The sequence below is a fragment of the Drosophila ficusphila genome, unplaced genomic scaffold (assembly GCF_018152265.1).
Source record: "Drosophila ficusphila isolate 14025-0441.05 unplaced genomic scaffold, ASM1815226v1 contig_286, whole genome shotgun sequence".
In the NCBI taxonomy this organism is placed as follows: domain Eukaryota; kingdom Metazoa; phylum Arthropoda; class Insecta; order Diptera; family Drosophilidae; genus Drosophila; species Drosophila ficusphila.
Window position 1 is genome coordinate 2,973,958 of NW_025064189.1, and position 15,980 is coordinate 2,989,937.

At 38.6% G+C, this 15,980-nt stretch overlaps 1 protein-coding gene and 3 long non-coding RNA genes across 5 annotated transcripts; all 4 read left to right on the forward strand.

Moving 5' to 3' along the window:
- Window positions 1-472: 472 nt before the first annotated feature.
- On the forward strand, window positions 473-6,572 carry LOC108089644 (LIM homeobox transcription factor 1-beta). Of its 2 annotated transcripts, XM_043207720.1 has the most exons (7): window positions 473-765; window positions 3,796-3,844; window positions 3,885-4,571; window positions 5,126-5,340; window positions 5,397-5,584; window positions 5,960-6,230; window positions 6,285-6,572. In XM_043207720.1, exons 1-7 carry the CDS (start codon window positions 729-731, stop codon window positions 6,488-6,490), a joined length of 1,653 nt encoding a protein of 550 aa, XP_043063655.1. In that variant the 5' UTR covers window positions 473-728; the 3' UTR covers window positions 6,491-6,572. The 2 variants fall into 2 exon arrangements, with proteins under 2 accessions (XP_043063655.1, XP_017043501.2); XM_017188012.2 differs by having other exon boundaries at window positions 3,796-4,571.
- A 1,074-nt stretch (window positions 6,573-7,646) lies between these two features.
- On the forward strand, window positions 7,647-7,968 carry LOC108089355. The gene is made up of 2 exons (XR_001771276.2): window positions 7,647-7,799; window positions 7,852-7,968. It is a non-coding gene; the product is annotated as an uncharacterized LOC108089355 (long non-coding RNA).
- Window positions 7,969-11,688: 3,720 nt separating this feature from the next.
- LOC108089349 lies at window positions 11,689-12,010 on the forward strand. The gene is made up of 2 exons (XR_006245375.1): window positions 11,689-11,841; window positions 11,894-12,010. It is a non-coding gene; the product is annotated as an uncharacterized LOC108089349 (long non-coding RNA).
- Window positions 12,011-14,358: 2,348 nt separating this feature from the next.
- Window positions 14,359-14,730, forward strand: LOC122319896. Its single transcript, XR_006245370.1, has 2 exons — window positions 14,359-14,563; window positions 14,617-14,730. It is a non-coding gene; the product is annotated as an uncharacterized LOC122319896 (long non-coding RNA).
- The last annotated feature ends 1,250 nt before the right edge of the window (window positions 14,731-15,980 follow it).

Sequence of the window (15,980 nt, forward strand, 5' to 3'; positions counted from 1 at the left end):
GCAAGCAAGAAATCGCCGAGCCAAACATCCTTTTGTCAATACAAAATACGTATAGTACAACAAAACAAATAAAAGACCCCAACCGAACGAGTCCCACGACGACGAGCAAAGACAAAGACAAAAGTCACAAAGTGCAAAAACAAAGGCAAAACAACTGAGAAGTGCCACCCGGATTCGGAATCGGAATAACAGACTCGGTGGATTCCGGGGGGCATGCAACTTAACGCATGCGCCAAAAGCTGGCGAATCTCACAGAGCCTGGGGAAATGGCAAATGGCTTTCAGGGGTTGGAGCACACAGGATGTGCTCGTGAAGTTGGCTAAAATGGCGCACACGCACACAGCCACCTTGTTGTTGGCCATTTCTCCTTTCGTTATCGGAGAGAGAATTTCCTAGCGATGCTTGTGCATTTTGCCAAGGAAGAGCAAATGATTTTTAACAAATTTCATTAACATCAGAGGTCCGTAATCATTCAAGCATCGCGTTTCGTAACAGGGACAGGTCAGAAGTCCGATATACTGGCCGCCCAAACAGTTGCCAACTGCAATTACATCGACAGTCCGAGTTTTAAATGTGTCCTTTTATGTCCTGAAATGTGTTCTTCTCACGAGACTCGCCAAATGTTTGAGGACACGTAGGAAAACCACCGTGAAAAGCCTCGCGAAAGTTATGTAAAAGCAAGTGCACGTGAATTTATAGTTTTTCTTTTTTAACCAAACGATTTTGAAATGATCGACGAACAGCACCCAATGCAAATTGGAATGTGTGAGTATCAAGGAACTTATTGAATGGGAATTTTGTCCTGGTGCCTAAAGCCGTCGGGTTTTTCACGCCCAAATGGAGGAGATGCCGTCGGCATTTTTCTTCAAAGAACTTTTGTTTTTTAACTTAAATAGAAAATTAATGCTCAAACTTCAAACACAATTACCTTTATTAATCACCAACAATTTTATTGCAACGTCATTAGAAACCCTCAATATTTGTTAGGAGTTTTGTATAAGAACTTTGTAAATTTCTGCTTGTAGATTTACATGATTTACTTAAAGGGCTGAAGAAACTATAACGAAAATCAAACAGATTAAGACAAATACTTTAAATTAACTTGTTTACATATTTCTATTAAAAAATTTCTTTACCTTTCCATCCAACTTGTTATCACGTTTTTCATTCAAATATTAAATTAAAATATAATAGAGTTTTTCATGAACAGCTGTAAGCTATTAGCGCCAAAGTTTTTTGTTTAATAAAGGAATTCTTAAACATTCCTAATTCCCAAAACACAATACAGCATTTTAAATATTGCATATCAGCACTTCTGTATTTATCTACCTCCTGAGATTTAAATGCAACACCGATAGTGCCAAGTATTTATAATTGCACTCACTCCAGAGGAACTGGCTCAAAGCCAGTGAAAATTACAACATATTTTCCAGTGCTAAGTAAATTTGACTTCTGTCGGAGATTAGGCCAAAACAAAGCATTTATGCTGCGATTGCTGGCACAACAAAACGGCGCCATAGCTTCATTGTCTGCCCAAATCCAAATCCGATTAAATAAAACGCTGTCAGTTGCTGCCGAGCGAGCTGTTGGCTGTTGGCAACTGACAGCGGAATCGGAATCGGAGGCAGCACACAGCTTCCTGGCAGCATCCCGGCATCCTGTGATCCCCGCCCGGCATCCTGGCAAGGGTTCTCAAGGGTTTCCGCTCACCAAACTGCCGACTTTCGACTGTCGACTGCCAACATATGCCGCCGAAAACCGAAATCATGAGCCGTTTGCCTCATCTCCGGTTATTTTGCTAAGCCCGAGCATATTTTCCACGCACAGGGGTGGAAATCCTCCTGCTAAATGCCCCTGATTCAATGAAATTCGTTTATAATCTAGTTATAAGCAGTGCTCGGGGTGGCATTTCCTCGCTGCCAACTCAATCCGCCCCTTGATTCTTGCTGCACATTAGAATCTAATTAGAGCGGGGGAAAACGTGGAAGAAGTGGACTATCAATGTCGCCTTTCCACTTGTCGTCGCAAATCCTCGAGGTCTACGCTCTGACATGTCCGGCAAACATGTTGGAATATTTTCCAAAACGTCAAACGCCAAATGACAAAGCACAAAAAGTCTAACAGGTGTGGCCACTGAGCTGATTATTCCGCTGCACTTCTTAGTAAATAACTCCCCGTTGTTCCAAGTGTCACAAGTTGAAGTTAGTGAGGGCAAGTAGATTACTCACTGTTTGGCCTTTGAAACTGGGTGACAGACTGCTGGAGACTGTAGTTACCATTGACAGCATGTTGAAAAGTTTGTTTACGACACCCCGAAGTCACCCCAAAAACAAATTCATTTTGTCAGCCTTTTGTAATTTACTTTAGATGGTATCAGAGAAATCAGAGTAACGGCAATCTTTGAGATAACATTAATAAATAAAAATAAATACATTTTGGTTAGTTCTTCTTTATTCTATAAATAATCTACATAAAGGATTTCTTGTGGTTCGTTATTCTCTGGAAAAAACTGTGGCCGGAATGTCATATAATAGGAAAAAATCATTATAAGTTAATAAATGTACTTAACGCAATAAAAGTCTAAATTTATAGAGTTCATAATCAATATTCTAAAACAAAAACAATTAGTATCTACAGAAACATATTTTTCATAACGTTTTTTTAATAAGTTTGAAATCTGCGTACAAATATTTCTTTTAATTTTCAATTAAAAGAAAATAAAGTCACCTACTTAATTTACAAAGAAATTACTTCCATCGTTTCGTTTTTAAAATGTTAATCCCAGTTTTGAACAGCAATTAAGTTCAATCCAATTAAATGCAGTCAAAACTGCAACGGAACGCTTTTGCAATTGTTAAACTTTCGGAAAGCCAAAATAAATACAAACAGAAGTAAAACAATCCATTTTAATCGGTGAGAGAGGTGTATCAGAATTGTTAATGTGAACGATGTCAGGAAAATACTTTAACATTCTGTGCATATTTCTGGCATAAATTGGCATGCCAGATATAATTTTTGCAAACATTTAATGAAATAACGCACACATTTAAATCACTCAAATGCGGAATGACAAACTCACGCACACACACACACACAAACTGTAGGGAAATGCAAGGAAAACAAGTGAAAAACCAAACAAAGTGAACGGATCACACACACATACAATCATGCAGGAAAAAGCTGGGAAACAAATTACGGTGAAATTTCAACAATTTGCCATAAATTGAGACAACAAGGCACAAAAAGCCAACCAGTCAGCACCGCAAATGTACAGTAATTTTTTGCCACCAACAACAACCGAACAATCGCACACACACGCATCGGTTACGCATACGCAGCGTTGGCCGTCTTTTTTTTCCACATGCCATTTTGCATGGCATTTCGGGGAATTTCGAGTGCAGTCGCACACGCACGCACACGCACACTCACACACACACACACACACACTCACTCGCTTTCCCACTCTTTTGTTTGGTGGAAAAGTCATTTCAATAATTGCAAAACCACAAATTTACTACAACTCGAAACGGTTATGGTCACAGTGCCCAGCAGATGGACACAGCTCCCGCCGCAAATACAAATCCCTTTTTTCACCCAGACCACCACCAGTCCCTTCATAGTTGTAAATATCAGGCAAAAAAGGGGGAGTGGAAAGGGGGAGGGGCTGCCACGCCCACTGAAGCCGCAGTGTGCATGCCAAAGTGAAAATAAAAATATCTGAAATGTTTCTCATTTGCATGTGCCTCCGGGGGAAAATGGACCTCGGCCCACGACACGACCGCAAAACCAAAATAGTTCCGATGGACATAAAATGTCAACAGCAGCAGCAACAGCAGCAGCAACAGCAGCAACAACAGCAGCAGCAACAACTGGGGGCAAGCCAGCCGCAAACTGGGGGGCCTCAATCAACTGCTGTTGAACGGAAATGAACGCATGTTAACAACACCAGCAACAGCAACAGCAATTGCGACAGCGGCAAGCGGACGAGGTGCGGTGGCAACATCGAGTGGCAAAGCCGGTGGAGTAGCCCACAATGACAAAATGGCGTCAGTCAGCAGAAATGTCAACGGAAGTTGCAACAACCACAACAGCAACAACAACAGCAACAGCAACAGTAGCAGCAACATGAACAACAGCAACATGGCCATAAACAAGCAACAGCAACCGATGGGCATGGGCCAAATGGCGGGGCAAGGACCTCTTTCAGGGACAGGACCTGGTCCTGGACCACCCACCACTCATCCTTTATGCAGCCGCATCACCTTGGGCGAGTGCAGCCTCAATGGAATGGACGGCTTTGCCACACCGGCAGCACCTCCATCGGCATCCGGCACACCGCAAGTGCCTCAGGGAATGGGCAACGGAATGGGTTTGGAGTTGGGTTTGGGAATGGGCAACCCACTCAGCCAGTGCGCCCACTGCTGCCAGCCCATCTGCGATCGGTACATAATGCGCGTGGTGGAGCACTCGTTCCACGAGGGATGCCTCAAGTGCACCGCCTGCTCGCTGCACTTGGTGCACTCGTGCTACGCGAGGGAGGGCAAGCTCTACTGCCGCATCGACTACGAGAGGTGAGTACTCCTCAGGGGTTTCCTGATTCCTGAAAGCATGACTCCCGCGTGACCCTTGACATGGGGAAGGGCGCTCAAAAACAATGCACCTCCTCAAAATCACATTAACTTTCAGTCAAGGGTAGACTGCTCGGTCAAAAAAGGGAAAATAAGACTGTAAAAAACGCACTGCTTAGTATCTTATAATATTCATTTTAATTTCTGTGATTTTTTTACAGTTAAAGAAACTCATTTAGTTCTTAAATAAAAAGCCTGAGTGAAAACAGTTCTTCTCTACTTTTTATTATAAAACGTTAAAGCGTTTTCTTTAATAATTAATTAATGTTATTTAAGGAAATGTTTATATACAGTTTGACACTATTTTAAAGCCATTACCTAATTAAATAAATAAATAAATAAATAAATAAATATTCAACTACAATTGAGAAACATAATTTGTTCGGTGCCAAATTTATAATAATTTATAAGTTCTTAAGTCCACACTTAATTGATGCACATGGTTATAAAAGTAACATATGTTAGTTTTCTAAACGTGATCCCTTTTCCTATCACAGACTCTACATCCGCAACCATTGCCTTGGCTGTGGCCTCAAAATCGCCGCCGATGAGCTGGTGATGCGATGCCACGAGAACGTCTTCCACCTGAAGTGCTTCGCCTGTGTGGTTTGTGGAGCTCTTCTGAAGAAGGGGGAGCAGTACGTGGTCAAGCAGGGACAGCTCTTCTGCCGCTTCGACTACGAGAAGGAGGTGGAGATGCTACAGGGATACGGTAAGTCTGAGCTATTTTTGGTTTGAGTTGGGACTAAAAACAATGTTTTACAACAGATTTCTATGGCGATGAGCTTTTTCCGCCCAAATTGGACGGAAGACGTGGCCCAAAGCGACCGAGGACCATTCTTAATACCCAACAAAGACGAGCCTTCAAGGCATCCTTCGAAGTTTCCCCGAAGCCATGTCGCAAAGTTAGGGAAAATCTGGCTAAGGATACTGGCTTGAGTCTGAGGATCGTGCAGGTATATTTTGAATAAATAAATAATAGAATAAAAATAAATACATAATAAGACAAGTACAAAACAATAAAAAACATCGTGACTTATTAACGATTACTTTCCATTGTAAATACTACGAAAAAACTAAGTTAATACAATATCTTTTATCTTATATTACAAAATAAATAGTTTCGATTATCAGTGCGTCCGAATTTTAATAAGTAGCTCCAAATTATTTTTCGGTAAAATTATCATCAAAAAACAATACAAAATTGAATAGAAATAGAAATAGAAATAGAAATAGATAAGATTAATAATAACTTTATACAAACTCGTGAGAAAACTTATTGTGCCACCAGTAATTATAATATTATTATACAACATTTATCTCACCTTTAGGTTTGGTTCCAAAACCAGCGAGCGAAGGTCAAAAAGATCCAGAAGAAGGCCAAACAGGAGCCGCCCAGCAAGGGAGCGAGTGACTCGCAGGACTCGCAGGAGTCCCTGGACAGCAGTTTGGCCACCAAGATCAAGGACGAGGCGCACAGCGACAGCGAATCGCAGATGGAATCGCCGTACTCGACGACCTCCGAAGGACTGACACGGATGCGATGCACCATCAAGGACGAACAGGAGCAAGTGCCCTTCAACTGCATGGAGACCAATAAGGGTAAGTAATCCACTAAGGATTCAAATCCATTGAAATTAAATAAGTACCTTACAGAGAACTGCAACAAGAACAGCGAACCCATATTGAACACCATTCTGGGACTGAGTTATGCCACATTTCAGCAGCTAATGGGACCCTTCGCCCAGACGCCCATGATCAATCCGATCGACCGACTATATAGCATGCAGAGCTCCTACTTTCGACCCGAAGAGCTGCAGTCCTACGGCGAATGTGGCGTCAAGGACTCCATGGATCACTAGTCTGGCCTTGCGAGGCCATCGAATTTTAAGCCCAAATCAAAATTAGACCTTGTAAAATAAAAGAATGTTAATGTGCTAGCAATCGAACTTAAACACCCCGACAAGGTAGATTTTCTCCCCCACCTCTTTCCATTCGGAAGCTGCACCACTTGCGTAATCACCCCACCACTTGCTGCACCACCATCGATGGTGGCATCGGTGGCATTGGTGGCCCTGCAGGTGCAGCCTCGAAATTAGTTCCGCTCGGTTGACAGGCACAAAAGTATTTGCCACAGCAGTCGCAACCCCTCGTTGGATTCCTCGTTCATCCAGGGAATGGGCGTAAAATGCCGATTCGTCATGCATAGTTCAAAGGGACGTATCCGTATCCCCGTATCCCCGCATCCGTATTCGCATTCGTGTTCACTTTCGGATTCGGATTCGAGTCCGGATCCAGAGCCGTATCCTCCCCACGATGACGGGCCGTTTGACAGCCTCGACGTGAATGTGTTGCGAATGCCGCCCAAGGACCGGACTTTTGACTGGCAGCCTGTTTTTCCTCCGCCTCTTTTGTTTTGGCCGCGAAGAAGGAACTGCATCGGAATGTACTAAAAGCTAAGGGAAGGTAAAGGTCGTGTCTTTAAAATTATCAGACAAATATTACAGTTGGTTTGGTTTGCTTGAAAATATTTTAAACAAGTTTGTTGTTTAGCCCTTATGTTTGTATTATGTTCGACATATGTATTTAATTGCCGAAGCTAGCTTCCTTTCTTGTTCTAGCGTAAAATTGATGACAAACGCTTTCAGGATTTTTGACATCGTTAAGCACGATCTGTTTTTAGGTTACGGTCTAGTAAGTGCATTTAAGAGTTTCCATTTAAGTTCAATTTGGTCTGCACCTGCGATTACCATAATGACCATAGTTAGCAAGAGGCTTGCTAAGTATCCATGCAAATTCCTTTAACAAGTAGAATGGAGGGTATTCGACCCTTCAAAAAATGTATATATTATATCTTTTTAAACTGTTTTCCACAACGAAGTAATGCACTTTTTAAAACAATTGTTAATTATTTATAAAAAAAAACACTTTGAATATCTACAATGTCGAGTTATTTTTAATTAACAAAAAAGTTAAGTAATTTCAACCTTTCTCGGCTTTTAGGCATGCTACGGCATATCTAGCCTATGTAACCCAATACTTTCATGGTATATAAAAGAGAGTAGGTATTAAATACTGGCACAAAAAAATTAGCAATGTATACTAAGGTGTTTCTACTAGCTGTCCTTTTTTGCCTGCTGGGAGCAGTCCTCTCCAGTCCTCTCAGAGGAAGTAAGTTTTTAAAATTTAATTAAAGATTGTCTCTCTATTGTTAATATTGCAGTTGTGTGCCACAGATCCACGCCTCCGAAATGCATTGAAAGTAGGTAAAGAACTTAATAAGTAAAATGAAGTTTATGCTTTTGCAATGTAAAGAATAAAGAAAATGTATGTGAATCTATTTTATTGCTTGTATCTTAATTTTTAAATACATAATTTTCAAAATGCAGCAAATCATATCAAAAATATATATATTTCCAAATCAAATTTTGTAATATGATCCGCAAGACTTAGGTATTTTTTCCTGAATTCATCGGTACAATATTATATAGGGTAAGATGGGGTAAAACCGCCAAAAATGTATATTTGACGATGTCAAGCTTTCATTTATAAAATGATCAATGATCCAAATCATATTTCTGAAAGTTTAATCCCTTGGCTACATAATTCATTTAGAAAGTTTTTATGTAGCTTTTATTTTAAAAGAATTGTGATCGTTCAGAAGAAAAGTTTAAAACGGCGGTTTTACCCCACCTAGTGGGGTAAAAACGCCATTTTGGTTTTAGTGTAGTTAAGTACCCAAATAATGTCAATAACTTCTGAGAAAAATTTTTATTTAATTCAAATGGATATTACATGTTACAACGAATATATTATATAAAAGTAAAAATAAGAAATTGAAGCGAAGTCATAAGCAAGTCGTCGAACTGCTGTCCGAGAGAAACCATGAAATATAGCTGATGCTTTTATTAGATATTTCTCAAGCGATGCCTCTTGGTCGTCAGTAAAAATCTGTAAAATAAGAATTACGTGGTTAAAATAGTTTTAAACTAAGAAGAAATGTCGCATTAACAAAGGTTTGAAACTGAAAATTAAAATATTCTTATTTAAAAGATAAAATCATTTTATACAAAACTGTTTGCAATTATCTGTTCAAAAAGAAAGGCTGTTATTTTTAAATTGAATTGAATTCAAAATCATGACATTACATATTGTTTCAATTCAAATCAAAAATTGTGAATATTTGACACTTTACCTGGGGATGATGGCCATAATAAGCGTTGTGCGCTTTGTTGACTCGGTCTCGCAAAGTCTCTCGGGGAATCCCATATTTTTCGGCAGCAACTGCCACCTTGCTGCCCTCCTGAACTTCCTCGATTGCCCGTTGAAATATATTTTCATCAATTTTTGATTTTTTTCTTGCGTAATTGCGAGGCATGATGCTGAAAGACATTCATTCTCGATTAAAACGAGTTTTTCCGTTATCAAATTGTGTGGCGTTTTTACCCCACCTTTTCGCGGCGTTTTTACCCCACGCGCCAATTTTTTTTCGAGGTCACTTAGTTTGTACAACTTTGGAAATATTGACTAACTTGATACATGTACATCAGTATCAAGGTTCGTACTATAAGCGGACACTTACCTCTTTTTTTTAAGCCGTTCACTTACACTTGATTGAGCTATCTTTATAACAAAAATTTTTTGACGCCGTCGAGTGAAACAAAAATGGCGCTATAGAAATTGTCACGATAAAGCTGCAGTATTTCGACCGACTTCAAAAACCGCGCATTATCAATCAGAATCTACATTATCAACGGTTAATCGTTTCGGCGCTTCATTTGAATTTGAAATCCAAATGGCGGTTTTACCCACCGGCGGTTTTACCCCATCTTACCCTACAATTATTTAATTTAAATTAAATTTTCTACTGGTGGTCCAGTAGAATTAATTAAAAAGGTGGGCAAAACTTTAGCTATTTTATTGTTTTTTAAGTTCGTTCCTTAGATTATACTGAACATTTTAATTTTTAAAAATATTTCGACATGTTTGCACACAAATTGACATTCTATCTGCTGTAGAGATTTTATCCATTCATGATAAATCCGAATCAGTTCCAAAAAACTTGAATGGAAAACACTTGGGCAATCGGTGGCTAATTGATTTACGAGGAACTGCAACACGTGTTTACACAATTCCGGCCCAATCCAACCCTGCCAGGAAGGAAGTATAACCTCCACTCCTCGAAGCTCCGTACAAGTTCGTGCAATTTGTCACAATATGTGTCACATTAGCCACAGCAATTGTGCTTAAACGTCACCGTCTCGCCGGGAATCCGGGTATCCGGTTATCCAGCCTCCTTACCCGGGCTGTCGTCATCAGGACCGCTAACCAGATTAAACCCCAATCGCGACACCGATACGATACGATACCAAGGATATCCTTACGGATACTCTCGAAGGGGATGTTTGTGGTAGGGGTCGCAGCAGCAAAAGTGGGCAAAAACAGAGACGCGCGACTCAACCACCATTGAGTTCTGACACTGCCAGTGGCAGTGCAACCACCGCCGAGGAATCCGCACCCACCCCTCATGTCCTTTCTAGGCATGTAAGTCGTTTGCAGATACACGCATTAACAGCGGCCGTAAAAAAGAGATCCAGTTCCAGATCCCGTGTCCGCATCATTAATCAAAAGCGGACAAGGCCAAACAAGTGCAAGGGGCCAGTCGAAATAAAAAAAAAAGAAAACTGGCCTGACGAATGACGAGGTAAAGTCCTGCTTCCTGCAATGTCCTTTCGCAGTCCAGAGCACCACTTGCACCACATTCGAGCCACGCAACCACGTGCTCCTTCACTGAAATGTTTCTTTTCGCTCGTAAATGTGTAAATTACGTAATTAATTACCGCGACGACTGTGGATGGTTTAGCTATTCAAATGGTCTTCCACGAAATTCAAGGGCATTTTTTTGTCACCGTACACATATAGATTGTTTAATAAAATGAGTTTTATATGTGTAGAGCCTGCAAAAAAATGTAATGGTTAAATTCTTTATAAAAACTTTAAAGAAACAGTCGACATACAACAAAAAAATGGAAGAAATTGAACTGGTTTCACTTCAATTTTTTCGAATTGTTATTCTAGCATTATTATTGCGTAATATTTATCCGTATTCGAATTCATGTTCACGTTCGGATTCGGATTCGAGTCCGGATCCAGAGCCGAATCCTCCCCACGATGACGGGCCGTTGGACAGCCTCGACGTGAATGTGTTGCGAATGCCGCCCAAGGACCGGACTTTTGACCGGCAGCCTGTTCCTCCTCCGCCTCTTTTGTTTTGGCCGCGCAGGAGGAACTGCATCGGAATGCACTAAAAGCTAAGGAAGGTAAAGGTCGAGTCTATAAAATTATCAGACAAATATTACAGTTGGTTTGGTTTGCTTGAAAATATATTTTAAACAAGTTTTATTAAAGATAAATTTTTGTGCATATAATTTTTTGCATATATATATATTTTTGAGAATATGGAGTTTTCTAACGACTCTTGAACTACGATTTAAATTTCATCAAAATCGGACGACTATATCATATACCTGCCATATGAACAATAGTCACAAATATGAAAAATTTATAGAATAATTGTCATAGCTTGTTGTTTAGCCCTTATGTATGACTTTTGTTCGGCATATGTATTTAATGGCCGAAGCTGGCTTCCTTTCTTGTTCTAGCGTAAAATTGATGACAAACGCTTTCAGGATTTTTGACATCGTTAAGCACGATCTGTTTTTAGGTTACGGTCTAGTAAGTGCATTTAAGAGTTTCCATTTAAGTTCAATTTGGTCTGCACCTGCGATTACCATAATGACCATAGTTAGCAAGAGGCTTGCTAAGTATCCATGCAAATTCCTTTAACAAGTAGAATGGAGGGTATTCGACCCTTCAAAAAATGTATATATTATATCTTTTTAAACTGTTTTCCACAACGAAGTAATGCACTTTTTAAAACAATTGTTAATTATTTATAAAAAAAAAACACTTTGAATATCTACAATGTCGAGTTATTTTTAATTAACAAAAAAGTTAAGTAATTTCAACCTTTCTCGGCTTTTAGGCATGCTACGGCATATCTAGCCTATGTAACCCAATACTTTCATGGTATATAAAAGAGAGTAGGTATTAAATACTGGCACAAAAAAATTAGCAATGTATACTAAGGTGTTTCTACTAGCTGTCCTTTTTTGCCTGCTGGGAGCAGTCCTCTCCAGTCCTCTCAGAGGAAGTAAGTTTTTAAAATTTAATTAAAGATTGTCTCTCTATTGTTAATATTGCAGTTGTGTGCCACAGATCCACGCCTCCGAAATGCATTGAAAGTAGGTAAAGAACTTAATAAGTAAAATGAAGTTTATGCTTTTGCAATGTAAAGAATAAAGAAAATGTATGTGAATCTATTTTATTGCTTGTATCTTAATTTTTAAATACATAATTTTCAAAATGCAGCAAATCATATCAAAAATATATATATTTCCAAATCAAATTTTGTAATATGATCCGCAAGACTTAGGTATTTTTTCCTGAATTCATCGGTACAATATTATATACAATTATTTAATTTAAATTAAATTTTCTACTGGTGGTCCAGTAGAATTAATTAAAAAGGTGGGCAAAACTTTAGCTATTTTATTGTTTTTTAAGTTCGTTCCTTAGATTATACTGAACATTTTAATTTTTAAAAATATTTCGACATGTTTGCACACAAATTGACATTCTATCTGCTGTAGAGATTTTATCCATTCATGATAAATCCGAATCAGTTCCAAAAAACTTGAATGGAAAACACTTGGGCAATCGGTGGCTAATTGATTTACGAGGAACTGCAACACGTGTTTACACAATTCCGGCCCAATCCAACCCTGCCAGGAAGGAAGTATAACCTCCACTCCTCGAAGCTCCGTACAAGTTCGTGCAATTTGTCACAATATGTGTCACATTAGCCACAGCAATTGTGCTTAAACGTCACCGTCTCGCCGGGAATCCGGGTATCCGGTTATCCAGCCTCCTTACCCGGGCTGTCGTCATCAGGACCGCTAACCAGATTAAACCCCAATCGCGACACCGATACGATACGATACCAAGGATATCCTTACGGATACTCTCGAAGGGGATGTTTGTGGTAGGGGTCGCAGCAGCAAAAGTGGGCAAAAACAGAGACGCGCGACTCAACCACCATTGAGTTCTGACACTGCCAGTGGCAGTGCAACCACCGCCGAGGAATCCGCACCCACCCCTCATGTCCTTTCTAGGCATGTAAGTCGTTTGCAGATACACGCATTAACAGCGGCCGTAAAAAAGAGATCCAGTTCCAGATCCCGTGTCCGCATCATTAATCAAAAGCGGACAAGGCCAAACAAGTGCAAGGGGCCAGTCGAAATAAAAAAAAAAAGAAAACTGGCCTGACGAATGACGAGGTAAAGTCCTGCTTCCTGCAATGTCCTTTCGCAGTCCAGAGCACCACTTGCACCACATTCGAGCCACGCAACCACGTGCTCCTTCACTGAAATGTTTCTTTTCGCTCGTAAATGTGTAAATTACGTAATTAATTACCGCGACGACTGTGGATGGTTTAGCTATTCAAATGGTCTTCCACGAAATTCAAGGGCATTTTTTTGTCACCGTACACATATAGATTGTTTAATAAAATGAGTTTTATATGTGTAGAGCCTGCAAAAAAATGTAATGGTTAAATTCTTTATAAAAACTTTAAAGAAACAGTCGACATACAACAAAAAAATGGAAGAAATTGAACTGGTTTCACTTCAATTTTTTCGAATTGTTATTCTAGCATTATTATTGCGTAATATTTATCCGTATTCGAATTCATGTTCACGTTCGGATTCGGATTCGAGTCCGGATCCAGAGCCGAATCCTCCCCACGATGACGGGCCGTTGGACAGCCTCGACGTGAATGTGTTGCGAATGCCGCCCAAGGACCGGACTTTTGACCGGCAGCCTGTTCCTCCTCCGCCTCTTTTGTTTTGGCCGCGCAGGAGGAACTGCATCGGAATGCACTAAAAGCTAAGGAAGGTAAAGGTCGAGTCTATAAAATTATCAGACAAATATTACAGTTGGTTTGGTTTGCTTGAAAATATATTTTAAACAAGTTTTATTAAAGATAAATTTTTGTGCATATAATTTTTTGCATATATATATATTTTTGAGAATATGGAGTTTTCTAACGACTCTTGAACTACGATTTAAATTTCATCAAAATCGGACGACTATATCATATACCTGCCATATGAACAATAGTCACAAATATGAAAAATTTATAGAATAATTGTCATAGCTTGTTGTTTAGCCCTTATGTATGACTTTTGTTCGGCATATGTATTTAATGGCCGAAGCTGGCTTCCTTTCTTGTTCTAGCGTAAAATTGATGACAAACGCTTTCAGGAATTTTTGACATCGTTAAGCACGAACTGTTTTTAGGTTACGGTCTAGTAAGTGCATTTTTTTCAATTTAAGTTAAATTAGGTCTACTTTTGCGATTAGCATAATAAGCAGCTTGAAAGAGTTGCAAGAGGCACGCTAAGTATCCATGCAAATTCCTTTACCAAGTAGAAGGAAATCTATTCGACCCTTGAAATAATGTGTATAATATTATAATATATAAAAACTCTTTCAAATTTTCCACAACTAAGCAAAGCAAAAATTGTTAAAAAATACGTTTTGAATGTTTACAAAGTCTAGTTTTTTTTTTTTTTTTTGTGTAGGCAAATGAATTTTAAAAAATTATTACCCTAAAAAAATGTTAGGTAATTGCAACATTTCTCGGCTTTTAGGCATGCTACGGCATATCTAGCTTATGTAACCCAATACTTTCATGGTATATAAAAGGGAATAAGTATTAAATACTGGCACAAAACAATTAGCAATGTATACTAAGGTGTTTCTACTAGCTGTCCTTTTTAGCCTGCTGGGAGCAGTCCTCTCCAGTTTTCCAGGTAAGTTTTTAAAATTTAATTAAAGATTGTCTCTCTATTGTTGATATTGACAGGTGTGTGCAACAAACTCCCGAATTCGAAATGCTACTGAATGGAAATAAATTAATAAGTAAAATGAAGTTTATGCTTTTGCAAAATAAAGAATAAAGAAAATGTATGTAAATCTATTTTATTGCTTGTATCTTAATTTTTAAATACGCATTTTTCAAAATGCTACAAATCATATCAAAAATATATATTTTTCTAAAGCAAATTTTGTAATATGATCCGCAAGACTTAGGTTTTTTTTTCCTGAAATTATCGGTACAATATTATATATAATTGAACTGGTTTCACTTCAATTTTTTTGAATTGTTATTCTAACATTATTATTGCGTAATATTATAATATTTCTGTATTGTTTATAATAACTCTTTATTCTTTACCTATATTATTGAGAATTATTTTCTCCAAAATTTGTTTTATGTTTGACGTCTTCATATTGCACATCAAACACAAATTTATGGCCCCTAAAATGTCTTTGAAATCGCACAATGATTATTATGGGTAAAACACTGAGGAAAGGCTTTTAAAATTGAATCAGTTCAAAAAAACATTGACAAAAGTTGATTTTTATATGGTACTTATGAATTTCCAGCTCGTAATACTTGCTTTATGCAAGCAATAAAAATCAAAAATCAATTTCATGTTCCCATAAAAGAACACCAAAATACTCTGTTCACAAAGAGGGGCAAATCACTTAATAAACAATATACATTTCGTGAAAATAAATGTGCATTTGCTTTTATTTTCATAGGACGCATGTGTTGACAAAGGCTAAAAGGACATATTGAAGTGCAAAATGAATTGGTTTTTGGCAACAGAATGTTAAAAATAAATTTCTGCTGACATGGGAACTAAATTTGTGAAATGTTTTTGCACGATTGTCAGATTAGAAAGTTTGGAATTACGGTTTTGGGTATTTGATAAAAAGGAATTATTTATATTTTTGTTGATGCAAGTTTTTTTGTAAAATGCAACCAAAATGGATAGTGAATTTCACTAACAAATAAAGTAAGCAAGAAACCTTTTTGTAATAAAATGTTTATTTACAGCAAATAAGTAGTTGGAAATATTTTTTAATCCAAAAAGGTTTCTCTTAACATCAAAAGTAACTAAAATCGTATTATTCCACCAGCAGTCAGTAAAACTATTTGCTGTGAAGCCAAGGGAAACGCAGATTCTTTGTTGCAAACTTTCCACTTATAATTATGTAAATCGGTGCCCACGAACATGAACTTCTTACCGCAGAGGGCTGCACAAATTGTCGAGCGGCAGATGTCACTCGTTGGCCTTTTCCTGACCAAACGGTTCGAAGGAGTCACTTGTGGCAGTTGGTTGTTTGGCAGCGCAGCATTGGGTTAAGGGGTTTTTGTGG